The sequence below is a fragment of the Anser anser genome, assembly GCF_964211835.1.
Source record: "Anser anser genome assembly, chromosome: 6".
In the NCBI taxonomy this organism is placed as follows: Eukaryota; Metazoa; Chordata; class Aves; order Anseriformes; family Anatidae; genus Anser; species Anser anser.
Window position 1 is genome coordinate 380,566 of NC_139726.1, and position 15,341 is coordinate 395,906.

Genomic DNA, 15,341 nt, shown 5'->3' on the forward strand with positions numbered 1-15,341 from the left:
GTACAGAATGAAGGCATGTTCTATATGCACATAGGTAATGTCATTTATGGCTGGCTATAGCTCTATTACTTTTCTGCTTATGTGGGCTGGCAAACTTCATTTTATATACTTATAACATCCTTTCTTAAGTCTCAGAATCTATTCTTTATACTTAATTTATCCTAATCACGTATTTTCTATTTTGTATAAATTGGGATGATGACCAAACCTACACATTTTATCCAACTTACATGAAAATTCCCATAAGATACTTGGCTCTACATAAATGACAAAACCGACCCAAAATTACCAAGCCTGACAAATCCACAAGGTAATAATACTTTATGCTTTCCACAGAACAACTTGATATTAACGAAACAGTACTAGAAAAACACACGAGAAATAGCTGTCAAATTACACTTCTTTTGTAATAATGGCAGAATGTAATCAGATGTTACTGACTTAAGCTATTTGTTACTAACTGAAAGGTTAATAATTTTAAACATTTTAGCCACCAGAACAATGCTGTTTATTGCTTTAAATTTACATTACATTTCTTGGTCTCTACGCCAGTGTCAAAGAGACAAGCATCAGTTCTGGAATAGGCGGAAGATGACACCTCACAAGTTTTCTACTGATGTCAAATTAAAACATAAAGAAAGATCCTGTGAAGTCCCAGTTACTATTTTTGAAACCCTCTGAGCTGCATATGTTCCACTGCCTGGACAACAAAGTTTCATAAACAACAGACAACCAGAGGTCTTATTCAGTGGTCAAAGTAACCATAGAAAAAACTTAATAGCTTTAAAAACCACACAGCAAAAGCTTTGAGAATGAAAACCAAATCCCAGTTTAGTTGTACCTAGGGATGCAACTGAAAGGCTTAATCAGACTAACAAAATTTTTTATTATTATTTTTTTAAAGATACAAAAAGATACAAGGATGGCTGACTAAAGTACCACTGATTTGGTAGAGCCTAATATCCTTAAAATAAAACTTGAACTTTACGATTGAACTAAACCTCATATTGAATGGAGAGTATAAATAAAATGAAAACCTTTACAATATATATGCCACTATTAAACATAATAAAACACATTTTTCATTCAATAAAAGTTGCTTAGAAACCAGAAGAATGGAAACTACTTTACCAGAATGCATGAAAACTAGAGTATCGTGCTGATGCTAGAATTCAAGTTATTTTATCATAAAGGAGCAGGATCTCAATCTTCAAAACAGTGAAAGCTAAAACAACCAAAACACAGGTTCCCTCACTAGGTCTAAATATTGACAGCAACTGCAGGACAGACAATATTCTACAGTTATCTCTCAGTATTTAACTCTGAGATAGACAATTTGTCCTCTACTCCCTTAATCTACATGCTTAAGTGAAATAAAAGAGTCCTGGCCCATTTAAAAATATTTCTGATAAAAAACTGTGCTATACCAGAAGTAAACTTAAGTTCTGCTTAAAGATGCCTTAAAAAAAGCACCCTATTGCTTATAAAGCTTCCTAGCATGCACCACAGGGTAAAGAGCACCAAAAGCACTTTTCAAATAAACAAGAACTTGACTAGAACTGCCCAGATCTGACTAGGTAGGACTCTGGTATAAAGTGGACAGCAAAGAAGCTATAAGCAAATGTTACTATGCAACAGTTGCAAACTTCACACTTTCCTAACACTTTTGGGGCAGGAGACTAGAAAGTGGAAGGGGAATGGCATTGAACTAAAAGACGGAGATGTTCTGGAGAACAAGTCTTACGAGCAGCGGCTGAGGGAGCTGGGCTTGTTCAGCCTGGAGAAGAGGAGGCTCAGGGGCTACCTTATCGCTCTCTACAGGTACCTTAAAGGAGGCTGTAGCGAGGTGGGGGTTGGTCTATTCTCCCACGTGCCCGCTGACAGGACGAGAGGGAATGGGCTAAAGTTGCACCAGGGGAGGTCTAGGTTGGATGTTAGGAAGAACTTCTCTACTGAAAGGGTTGTTAGGCATTGGGATGGGCTGCTCAGGGAAATGGTTGAGTGACCATCCCTGGAGGTCTTTAAGAGACCTTTAGATGTAGAGCTCAGTGATATGGTTTAGTGGAGGACTTGTTAGTGTTAGGTCAGAGGTTGGACTAGGTGGTCTTGGAGGTCTCTTCCAACCTAGGTGATCCTGTGATTCTTCTGTGATTATGCTTGTACTTGAAATTATTTGCTCACTTTCAAGCATTTGTCTGAACTCTGGATTACTGTTTCAGCATACAAAATACTCATGTTCTCTTTTAGTGTTAAGAGAATAAAAAAAAGAAACAGTTTTAAAACAGGGAAATAAATAGAGGTTAATAGGACCACTGATGTTATTTCTATACATGTGTTTCAAGAGCAGGATCATGGTGTGTTCCCCCCTGCCCCCCTTCATATCTATGCGGGATTTACCACTGGAATTAGCTTCTGGGAAAAGACATTCCCCACATAAAATACTCACTGCTCAGCAAAAAATGAGTTTAAATTCTTAAATAACTGTCAGCAGACACAGAAAATGGGCAAAGCAAAGCAACATAGAATAATCAAAAACAGCTCCGTATTTTAAGCATGAAACAATGCCTCTTCTGTTGCAAGATATTTTTAGAGCAACAGCCAAAAGTCACACTGAAGCTTGAAAGTATTCCAGTAAAAGTTCAATGCTCCAGCTAGTGAATACGTACTTTACCTTTGCACTTAAAATTCAAAGCCTAACATCATAAAGAGTTTGGACAGAAAATGCCAATTCAATTTGCATATTTAGTTTTAAAACTATTAAAACTAAATAAAACTTCAAAACTTTAAACTATTTTATTTAATTATTTCAAGCCTTTGAATTTGCTAAAAGGGTGTCTGAAGGTGTCACTGCTCTCAGCTTAGTTACAAGTATATTTAGTCAGATACCAATGTTTAATGAGACATAATGCATAAAAAGTGGGGATCAAAAATCCATTCCAACTAAGCAAGTTCTACACAGGCAAATAACCCTGAAAACACTGAATTTTAATTAATGATTAAATAAATATGGATCTTAATAAAAGATTATGCCTTCTTGCATAGGAACTTCACTTTTAAAGTAGCAATTTAGTTGCCATTAAAAAAAAAATCAGGAAATTTAAACACATTTAGGTTTATCATTCAAAGTGCTGCACTAGCACTGTTGGTCAGGCTTGTAACAGTGGCCTATGCTAACAGGAATGGCAGAAAGAAACAAGAATGGCAGAATATTATACAAGTGATCACAACTCAGTGTAAGTTACATGCCTTTGAAAGCCATTTTATATCTCTGTAAGAACACAGACTGTAATCCATCTCCTAACTAAATCTGAACATATACAAAAAGAGAAATAAATTTGAAATTCTGAGTTTTCATCCAAGTCATTTAGTATAAAACACCAATACAAAGACTAAAGATATGAAAAAAGATTAAGAGTATGTCAGTCTAGAACTAGAACATAATGCAGAAATAAAAGCATCTATACTACCATACTTAAGTCAAAGATATTTATATACAGATATCAGAATACAAGAAGGAAAAAAACAAAGGAAACTTAGCCTCAAAAGATTAAAGTAAAAAATTAAGTCTGATCTACAGGAGAATTGAAAAAGATCCAAGGAAAGAATATTGATAATGGAACTTTGTTACCCCAATTAAAAAATTGGAACATGAAGACGACCACTGAATATGATGCATAACATTAAATAAGTACTTCCATACCCTTTACTTCATCATCCAGAAATCACAAACGCTGATCTCATTCTTATTTCTCCAGATTCTCTACCTCTACAGCACTGCAGTATTATGTTCTAAATATTACCTTTTTGTTGATATAATAATTTGCCCCTTGTTATTTGAGCACTACATGGAAGTCAAACAATCCTTTAAACTAGAAAACACAAAAATCCCAACTACTTGCCACATTAATTTCTACTGAAATCAATGAAGTTTTCATGCACGCTGTGTACTACATTTGATGTTAAAAGTCTGATGGGATTTAGTGCAGAAAAAACACTGCAAACTAAGCACAATACTTCCATTATTCATGTTCCTTCAGGCTTGATATTGGGTCAACAGAATGACAATGCTCATGTTACTAAAAAGTCAACGGAAATAATTGAGCATGTTCTGTAGATAAATAATATAGGGGATTTTCATCTCTTTTTAAGTTAAAATCCATTATAATTATTATATATCTACTGATCTTTTGATTATTTGGTAGAAAAAAAAACAGATTCCCATGCAGGCAGTTTGCCAACTTAGGACAGTTAAAGAAAACAAACATAAATGTTTACTGCACAGTAACTGGCAGCATATAAAACCAACAGGAAATAATACAAATCTCCCTCTGAAGCATTTTTAAGCATTTAAGAAAGTGTTGCTGAGTATAACTTCTACTAAAACAATCATAATTTAAAAGTAGTTTTGGTTTACATTCTGAGACTTATTAACATGTTCTTTATAAAATCATCATATCATGGAGACAGACAAGGGGACTTAAAAGAAACCCTGTAGAATTTGAGTTAGAAAACAGTCTTCTGACTCTGATTTCTTGGATTATGACACAAAGGTATGAAGTTTGTGTGCTATACTAAAATAACAAAGGTCAACTCCTTGCAAGAGAGGCCAGAGGCTGAACATCTCCCAGTTGCTACAGAAGTCAATTTCAAAACCTCAAGGAAAGAAACTGGAAAACATACAATCCACAGTCAACTATGAAAAGAGGACAACAAGTAGCAGAGAAATACCCAGGGGATTTAGAAAGAAACATAGGGTAGAAGTGAAGACAGAGATTAGATCATCTTACATCTAGAAAATAAAGTCCATTAACAAACAAAAAAAAAAAGACAAAAAGCAAAGAATAATGAAAGAAAATTCATGCCCTAAGGAGATGTCATAATAACTGGCAAGAGTTACACTAACAGACTCCCAGTTAAAAAGCCTAAGTCTGTCACTTGTCACTAGAAAAGACAACTCCTAAGTGATCTTCAAAGACTCAGAACCTCTTTCAGAGTTTAAAGAGAGTATATTTATTTTATGACAATAACCTTACAGAAAGGAGAAAATATCGTTTTTATGTTGTTTCTAAGACTGAATGAAAACCTTAAGAAACAAAGGTAAATTGAGAGAGTAACTCTTGTATATTTGCAGCCCAGTGTACATTAGAAAACCATGGATTACTTCCCAGGACACAAAAATAAACGTTTCTGTTTGTAGAATGGTTTGGATTGGAAGGGACCTTGTCCATGTAATTCCACCCCATTCCATGGGCTGGGACACCTCCCACTAGACCAGGCTGCCCAAAGCCCCATCCAACCTGGTCTTGAACACTTCCAGGGATGGGGCATCCACAGCTTCTCTGGGCAACCTGTCCCAGTGCCTCACCGCCCTCAGTAAAGAATTTCCCTCATCTCTAATCTAAATCTACCCTCTTTTAATGTAAAGCCATTACTCCTTGTCCTGTCACTACACCCCCTGACAAAGAGTCCCTCCCCAGCTTTCCTGTAGGCACCTTTTAGGTACTGGAGGGCCACTACAAGGTCTCCCCACAGCCTTCTTTTCTTCAGGCTGAAGAACCCCAACTCTCTCAGCCTGTCTTTGTAGGAGAGGTGCTCCAGCCCCTTGATCATCTTTGTGGTCCACCTCTGGACTCACTTTAATACACTCACCCTTTTTCTGATTGATTCGCAACAATCATAAAATAGTTTCCTGTTAGTTTCATGTGAAGGGTGTAGACTGTGTGGTTTCCCCTACCCCAAGTTTGTGCTTCATCAAGTATGTACATCATTTTAGTGGAAGGAAGGAGTACAAGACAACGCTGAAATCAACTTCCATTGCATAGAAATGACTGTCTGAATACCCATTCAGACAGAAAATTCTACTGCAGAAAACAAAGGAAAATCTAAGTGCAGAAGTTGGACGCTCAGATCAAAAAAATTGCTTTGTTAAAAAGTTTGCTTCCTTGGCACATCAATTTACCTAAATATGATACCAACTACCTTGTCTTTGAATTCACAATTAGAAATAAGTTCACTAAGTTTTGTTATGGAAAGTGCTGTCAACGCTGGTCTCTTTCACGTACATGTACACATACCACACTCATGCTGTACGTAAGTACATGCACATTTACACACACACAAGTTTTGCTTCACTCAGATTTTACCTAATCCTACAATACTCACTTACTTATCAATGCCTCCCAGACACATCTAGATAAACCCATAGTAATTAAACAATTGTAGGAAAGAAGAATTGTAATGGAAGTGATTACAAGATCCAAGCCCTACTACACACTGCTAGTGTGCTGCTATTGGAGTAGCACCAGGCGCCATTTCTCCATTCACAAGTGACAGTCCCACAACACCGACTCCCACCTGATTAGAGCAGAAGGTAATGTGTATATAAGAGCCCTCTATTAGTCTTTAGTATAACACATAAGGTAGCCTCTCTCCTAAAAGCATCAGCTCTCATTCTTGTGACCCTCCTTTTCAGTATAACCCTGAATTGAAGAAGCTATTAAAAATTGAAATATACTTAGCAGTTAGGGTTCAAAAATGTTGTGCACATCTTCAGCTCTTAAGACCTTATGTCAGGGCAAAAGAGCCAATTTCAACATTAAAATCCACACAGGCTATTTCTGCACTGACAGTCTTAATTTCTTTCCATTTTTTAACCCCTTCCCAGACTGTTTCATACTACAGTTGTGCCTTCAATTCAGGTACATTCTCCTCTTTCCTACTTGCAGTGGTTCTTCAGGGCTGACAGATACAAAAACAGTAAGATATAGTTAACACACAAACATTAACTTATGTTCAGTAAAACGGGAGTCATCCCACCCAGCTTTAAGTTATGCCAACTTCAGGCTATTTTTTTTTTATACACAAGTGAAACTGTGGGACAACCGGGGTTACTTCTATTTAAGAGTCACCTATTGCAGTTTAGCCTCAACCTCTTCCCCTTTTGACTTCAGTTAAAACAAGGCAATTATGAATAGTCAAGACAAAGCTCTCAGAAGTTACAGCTCCTCCCCTGCAATTCTGTATGTCAATGTTTCACCTCTTTCTACTAGGATGCAAAGAAAGATAGATTTACCTGTGCACCTCAGCACAAGCTTGCAAGCTTGTTCATACAGCCAAATGTGACACAGCTGTGGCAACCTAATATTTTACTACCTTTTTAGCTGTTAGCTATTATTCCTAAACAAGTTATACTCAAAGAAGGTCACAGAAGTCTTCCTAACCAGATTCAGTTTGACACTACTGAGCTTTTCTGTCTCGTCTACTTCCTGCTACATTCCAAAGCTTTGAAATACTTGAAAACTTTTTCAAAACTTCATCAACATAAAAAAAATCAAACTTATGCAACCATGAACTTCAAAGAAAAATCTAAATATACTATTGCACTACCCTCATATGTGGTGGCTGAAAGGATGGATGTTTCTACACCAACTCTCAAGTCAACTTCCATCATTAGCATACCTTTTCAGTCTCTTCATAGTTCTTTGAAGAGTTAATAAATTTTAAAAAGATGTTGTCATCAAGAATGTGAAGGGCCATGAAATGGGACAACTTTGCAATTCAAACAATTTCTGTTTCTCCCTGTCTGGATTTTAGGGGTCATGGAGAGGAGTGAGCAAAAAAATAAGTTCTACAGGCTGAACAATGTTCTTTGCCTTGCTTCATACCTTCCCCAAAATAAACTCAGAAATGTCTTACAGTTGAAAGAATTGGAAAGTCATTTGAAATAAAACAGACAGAACTATGAAACTGAACACAGCTTCACGAGAAGTGGTGGATGTAACACAGAACAGAATGCACACCTTTTTTTTTTCCCAAACTTTTCTAAATATCTTCAAATACAAAATATGCCCAAACCTCTGGAAACCACTGCATAAATTAATCACTTCATTTTAAAAAGCAGCTCCTGCACTCCTACTTACTCTAGCATTCATCAGCCAGGAATTATTCACTGATTTTTCCCAGTATTTCATTTCCACATCGTTCAATTTATACATCAAACTAGATTTCTGCTTTTAAAGCAAAGAGAAACAAAACAAAAAAGAAACAGTAAAAACTATATACCCTAGCACCCCTTCCATTCAAGGATATAGCAATACTGTATTTTTTTTAAAACAAAGTGAGGAAACCCTTTCTTTTGCAGATGTTACTCTAGATAGATGTGATCAGATCCCAAAACAGAAAATACTGATCTTCTGACCTAGAGGAGAAAGGCTTTTCAAGCTTCAGACTTTGATTAAAGTGTGGTCCAAGCTCCGTTCCAAACAAGCTAATTTTCCTTTTGAGGTTAAAGCAATTTCCATTTAGTATTTTAAAGAAAAATGTACCAAGGAAAGCCTCACTAGTGAAATCTTTAGCCTACTATGTTTAAACAATTCCAGCTGTTAACTTCAAGTTAGTGGTACATACAATATTAACAGGATGCCTTTCATCTTGCTCTGAGATCACTTCTGTGCATTTTTGTTCTAGTTTCAGGGTTTTTTCTTTCTAGAACAGTTCTCATCATTCAGTCACTTCGAAAGATGATGTGGTGAAGTGTAAACTTCAGAATACCCCAAGAATTTTCTGAGTTACCCGCCAGTTGAACACAGAACTGCTTTTTGCAAAACAACACTTAAAAACCCTTCCCTGTAGGACTTTAACTCAGTACAGCTTTAAAAGTAGCATGGCAATATACGTATTAAACTTCTTTTTCAATGCAAATATAGTGATTAATTGTTTTAAAGGTTTTGACAGTTTGAATGTGGTAGTCTATGTACTGTAGTGCACAGTACTTATTTAGTGCATTAAAGGACTATTTTTTTAAATCTTTTACTTCTTTGTTTTATTATTATTATTCTGGGAGTAACAAATTTGTGTTGCCAAAAAGCATAAATTCACTCTTACAGATAATTTAGGATCTAAACTAACCAGAAAATCAGATATATTAATCTACATTAATAGTTCCCAGTTAAAGATAGAACTGTGAGGGAAAAGGTAACTGTCATGGAGATCCTTTAAGTTTCTAGGCATTAGAGCTTCACATAGGCTTCAGCATACCCTGCACAAAGCAGGCAGGTTTAATACTCAGCCACCAACACCTGCATTTCTTTGACTATTACTTATTCTCAAAGAGCATTGCTGGTCCTTGTCTGCCCATGAAAACAGGAATTAGCGTTCTTAATTACTTTCTCCCTTAAATACAATACAATTAGGTAGTGGCCTACTAAACTTAAGATTAATAGAAAATAAAACTTATTCTGCTATTAATTAAAAATTATTAATGATTAATTTTACTTTCAAAAACCCCTGCAGTTAAAAGAAAAATCAGAACTTGATGGAAGCTTGATAACCAACTTTAAAAATTTTCACTTAATTTCAATGTATTTTTTCCTAAATACATGACTAACAATACATATATATCTCCTGTAACACATAATAAACCTTTTGCTATAACATAGTTGAAAAAGTAGTTTAAAATAGGTTTTTATAGTTCATGGTTCTGAACCTCTGACCTTGGACCATGTTAAAGCTGACAAGACAATACATGCATCCTGCTCGCGGTATTTCTATGATAAGAAAAGTGAGCAAGCTGCTCTCATCTGCCCTTCCTCCTGGCAGCAGCTCCAGAATGAGTGCACTGGATATGCACTTCCAGGAAGCTTCAGACCTCCTACTTACGCACAAAATGAGTGCTCTGCATGTAAAGACTCTAGTCAAAGCAGAGGGCCTATGGCACACAAACCTCCCCACACTTAGCGTAAGCAATATTGGTCACCCTCTGCCCTGAAGACTGGGCATCACTGCTGCAACAGAATAAATTTAATCGCTGAACTTATAATGCACAACTCATCTACGTTATAAAATATTTTATTAATACTCATACCTGATTCTTTCTTGTTCCCTTTTCCACCCTCTCGGCTCTTTTTTAAAACTGCCTTTAACATTTTAAATGTTGTTCCTAAAGGATAACAAAGAGAAACACAATTAAATGCAACATTAATAATGGCCACTCAAACAAAACCAAACAAAACAAAGGTAGGATCAGTATAAATAAAACAGTGAGGTAATTAGAAGAAACTTATTGGCAGGCTTTATTTTTAGTTCAATGTAGCTTTGTTAAGCAAAGTCCTAAAGCAGAAGGAATTTTTAATACTTGAACTAAGTAATTAGAGTTCGCTGCCTTTTTATAAAGAAAAATAATACAGCATTCTCCACATTCCATGTGTAATTAAGGTTATAAGGCTAAACCTGTGTAAGTTACTGTAGGACACTCTGTCAAAACCAGAAAAGAGTAAAAGCCCAACTCCTGACTTGAGCTCATCAGCGCAGCTGAAGGAACTGGTGAGGTGGCTGGATGAGCTGGAGACTCCAAACTGTGGAAGTACAGAACTGATAGTGGACAATGGGACATGGTATCACCACACCAATGTTTTTCACCTATACAACACACTCTTGACCAACACAAGAACAGCACAGCAAATTATATCACTGCAGTCCATATCACGGCTATGTACAGACATATGCGTCCACGTATTCATGCCTGTGAGCACATGCATTTTGGTCTCCTGATCTGCGCTCAAAGTCTCAAATTTAACAGTCAACTTCAAGCAAGCAGCAGTTGCAGATTTCAGAGAATTACAAGTATAAGAAAAATATATCTAGGTTATAAAATTGGAAGACAGTTTAGATGTTTCAGGTAACTATCTTCCATTACAGGGAAAACAATGCAAGGAACGGTGAAGAGCAGTTCTTTCTCAGAAACCTTTCTAAAGCATCTATAAATTCTAGGTTATTTATTTTTTTCTCTCCATTGAAAAACTGCAAAGCTACCTCAGTTTAGCACATGATATGCAACATGAATGTACAACAAGTAATGTCCTCAGGTCCACTGTTATACAGAAGAAAAAATTTCCTTTGAATTTTCTGAGAGACTCAGACACGATCAGCTGGAAACAGCCAGATGACACAGACAACAAGCCACTTACTAAGTCGTACAAGGAGCAGCGCTGCCTTCCGAACAACCAAAGCCACCATTCCTCGCCACAGGGTGCTACCACGCCTCTGGAGGAGCCCTCGCTCCACAGTGCTCAGAGCTCAGGCCTGGGCCTGGGACAGGGCACTGAGAGGCCTGGAGTGCCAGCGCCCAAACTCAGGTAACAGGTTGCTTACTGTAGAGAACAGACAATTCGGTGAGACGTAATTACATTAGCCTGCTAGGTATTTCAAGACTGTTACACAGAAGGGAACGGCCTATATTTCAGATCTACTCTGAATAGACCAGTAAGGACGGAGAAGGACAGGAAAAGAGCATGCCCATAAGGAAAGAGTAGAATACTTATCTCTGAAACAGCTCAGACAGACATCTGCAAGAAAAGACATTCAGCTGTGGTTTTTGAGTAAGAAGTGTTGGGCTGAGGATAAAAGATCTGCACCAGTTAATGTGCTCATCTGCCTGACCACAGTGCTGGGCACAGGGACAAAAACAAAACAAAAACGGCAAGACAAGCTGTAAGCCTCACAAGCTTATGGTTTAGGCATGAAAAAAAGTTGGTAAGCTTTAAAGCTCATCTTCATTCCAGCTCTATGAAAAGTAGATTAACGACAGAAATCTTCCAGATGGATGAGACCCTTAAGGGCCAGCCCAGCGCCCTTTCCAAAGTGCCTCCCACACCTCTGCTCTGTGCTGTCAGAGGCAAGTCAAGAGCCCCGAAATAAACATGGGCACTAGAATGCCATAGCAAACACTTAGTCAAGGAACTATAGATAAGAAGGAAAAATTACTGAAAGGGTTGTTAGGCATTGCAATGGGCTGCCCAGGGAAGTGGTTGAGTCACCATCCCTGGAGGTCTTCAAAAGACGTTTAGATGTAGAGCTCAGGGATATGGTTTAGCGGAGGACTTGTTAAGTGTTAGGTCAGAGGTTGGACTCGGTGATCTTGGAGGTCTCATCCAACCTAGATGATTCTGTGATTCTGTGAAATGGCTTTTTTTTTTTTTTCCAATACTGAAAATGGTTCAAACTCTGAAGCTCTAAGTAGCCTTGCTTTAAGTAACCAATGTCCCGTGCTAGACTGAATGTTTTAAGTTGGGATACCTTACAGAAATATACTGAATGAGGAAGAATATAATATTATTTTGGTTAAATAGAGCCTGTTTTTTGTTGTTTGTTTTTACAGAGTCAAATAAACATTTTATATTTGTGGAAAACCAACAAGTCCTAAAATAGCACTTAAAAATCAAACATCTCCCCTAGCTTGAAATAGGTATGAGGGAGAAAGAAGAATGATTTTGCATTGAGAACTATGTATAAAAGCATGTTTGAATTATTACAGATGTTCTTTAATATTACAGAGCTAACTTCCCAGTATCTGTATGAAACACTTATCTTTATTAGTATTTCAAACCACATTTTTCTTTGCTTATCTTTTTTAAACAGCACCAGATTCAAACTTGCAGACTAAACAAAAGGTCCTTACATACATTAACAATGCCAAAACTACGACGGCAAGCATTAAAAAGTTATGAAATTAGAAATTTAAAAGCTGGACTGTACAATCCAAATTTGTTCTTTTGTACATAAACTGTGCTAAAATCTTTAATTATGTAATTGTGTCCTATTCATTCAAATATTCCAAAGGATGTCTACAAAGAAAATAATGCCCTTTTTCATCTACAGCACACTGACTGGGACCCAGGAAAGCTATGCATTATATCTACAAAATGACAGACTGAAAATGCTGTAGTGAATGTTATTTGCACAAAGACAAGTCTTCTCTGATGTTTTCACAGAACTGGGTAAAGCACAGTACTGTAGAGGACAGCTGTGTTATATATTTCATACCTATCAGCCAAACTGAATATTGTTGATATTTCCTCTGACAAAAAGTAGATTCCAACTCCATTGTTCTCCTCTCCATGATCTTGAACACCATTTCAGAAAGGATCTTGCAAATTTTAGCACAAAACTCTTTAAAAAAAAAAAAAAAAAGAGGTAAATTGTTCTGGCTCTTCTTGAATCCTTCCAGCCACTTCACACCACGCAACTTAAGATACTGCTACATGTGTGAGTTTGGAACAAACACAGAGTCTGTGCTTAATGTTTAGACACTGGTCATTTGTTCCAGAAACCCAGATATATAAATTTGACCTTACTATTACAGTTTGAAGGTCATAAGTTCTTTGGAACTCATTTCTACATGCAATTGGACAGCTCCTTAAAATGAAAATTTTCCCAGCTCATTATAGTAGGTCACAATTGAGGTAATTATACTCAAGAGTATTATAGCTTTTAATTTAAAAAAAAAATCTTTACAACCCGTAAGCAGGTGTTTGCAGATATAGTTAAAGCGTTTAGTGAAGATAACAGTGTTCAGTCATGTAATTCAGGGCTGAAACATAACGCAGATGTAGAAGAGTGGGAAGTCTAGGTAGATTTGCGGAGACATTTTTAATTTGTTATTCTCTAACCTATGCCTGGCTTTGAAAGTTTCATGTTTCCTCTAAAATTGTTCAGTGTTACATATTGCTGGTATGTTATATGACAAATTTTACATACAAACACTTTAAAACATCATAAATCTCGCAGAACAACAGATTTTACTAAAATTTGGCTAGTATCATCTTATGAACACAGAAATAGTTTTCCTGATATCTTGCTAAAGCTCAAAGAGCATATCTAATCTAGTTCTGCCTTAAAGAGAACACTGGATGCACTCCCCCTCCTCCCGCCCCCCGCAAAGAAGTGATACAGCTCAGTACTGTAATGCAACCAGAACCAAAGAATACAAAGAATACGAGAGGGTAAATATGTTTGGTTTCACAGAGCTGAGCCTCCAAAAAAAAAGTAATAATAAAACAACTTTTACAGAATTGTAAACAGGTTCAATGCTAAAAGAAGCCTCCAGAAGCAGCTCAAAGACAGAAGAAATGTGACCTTAAAAAAAAAGTCCGTGGAAATTATATTGGGCACAAAGAGGAATCCAATGGACAAATGATGTGAAAGCATCAAACTCTTGTCTGCTTTACTGACTGTGGCTAGTGATCACCTGTTTTTTTCTAATTATATTAGTCTCACTTCATTGAGACCATAGGTGTTTTCTTAAGTCAGCTCACTGGTGAGCCAAATATTCCAGCTGATTCCCATTATAGAGCTCCCACAACAGATTTAAAACAGAAATACTAAAACCTAGCAAATCCCAACAGTTCATAGTTTAGGAGAGAAAGTTAATGACTTGGGGGTGGGGGGAGAGAAGGTGGAAGAGTAATAATAATTTAAAAAAAAAAAAAAAAACTGATTTTGGCCTAGATTCACAATGAAGGAAATATACTCATCCCGTACTAAGGATATAATAAACAATTTCTACAGACATATATTAGATTCCTACACAGAACTGGCCCTCTGCAAGGAAAGGGAGGACCTTAATTTTGTTGCCTTCCTACCTGTCAGCTGGAAAGCAATTCATTTTCAAGTTCGCTTCTGAGCAAAATGTTGCCTATCACGAACATCAGAATAGATTGTCTGAACACTGTGCATAATCTTAAGCAAAAATAAAGCTATTTTGCTTTACAGGCTTCCATACCTCCTGGATTTCAAATATAGAACTTCTAATACAAGCATCACTGTCTTGTCCTGTGATGCTGTATCATCTTAAATTCCTTTAAGTTGTATGAAAAAATAAATGAAGTTAAAAACAAATTGAAAAACTGTTAAGCTCTAAGTGCTTATATCCTGGTTTAATGGTTTAGACTGTAGAACTGGAAGAGAATGTTTAATTTGGCAGCATAAACTGGCTGAACTTGTTGTATATATACAGGTAATTAAAAAAAAACATGTAACCTGGGCAAGCTCGTGGCTTCTAAAATCCGATATAGCATACAGTTCATCTGTAGAGTCTGGCAAGACCTATTAATGTCATTAACATTAGTACAAGTGTTCCTTGTGCGACAGGAAAACTGAATTTACGGATCCATAGATGCTTTACTGCAAGAAAACACACTGTCCACTTGCCTAAAAATTAATGTGTGCTGTCAGTGAGTTGCCTTTTAAAAATATACTTTCAAACTTGTGGGTTGACTGAATATAACCTAGTGGGAAAAAAAAAAATCTGCTGCATAGCACTTTATGTTTGAAATAACAGTATGCTAATAGTCTTTTTTTTTTTCTAGAGAAGGATAACCAAAGCAGCTCTTAAGAAGAATATTACTTGAAGAACTGTGAGACAGCCCTAAAAACCCATTTCATCACCATATCAAACCCAACAGCAACTAAATGTCTCCCACATTCTTCCCTTTCTCCTTTTAACTGACAAATAAGTAAAAATACTGCTTACATGAGTTTCAAACCTCTTTCTCCTTTTCTTCTAT

At 36.6% G+C, this 15,341-nt stretch overlaps 1 protein-coding gene across 9 annotated transcripts in view; it reads right to left on the minus strand.

Moving 5' to 3' along the window:
• Window positions 1-15,341, minus strand: part of TANC1 (tetratricopeptide repeat, ankyrin repeat and coiled-coil containing 1) — a gene marked incomplete at its 3' end in the record, with an annotated part of 95,675 nt that overhangs the window by 60,976 nt on the left and 19,358 nt on the right. For 5 of the 9 annotated variants that reach the window (XM_083841645.1, XM_083841642.1, XM_083841644.1 and 2 more), the window contains exons 2-4: window positions 12,820-12,945; window positions 10,965-11,147; window positions 9,863-9,937 (exon numbers count right to left, since the gene is read on the minus strand). The exons of 2 other annotated variants lie outside the window; for them this stretch is intronic. In XM_083841645.1, the coding sequence (XP_083697771.1) occupies window positions 9,863-9,937; window positions 10,965-11,013 (124 nt within the window). In that variant the 5' untranslated portion in view covers window positions 11,014-11,147; window positions 12,820-12,945. The remainder of the gene's footprint in view (window positions 1-9,862; window positions 9,938-10,964; window positions 11,148-12,819; window positions 12,946-15,341) is intronic. 2 more of the 9 variants (XM_083841647.1, XM_083841646.1) reach the window with 1 other exon arrangement.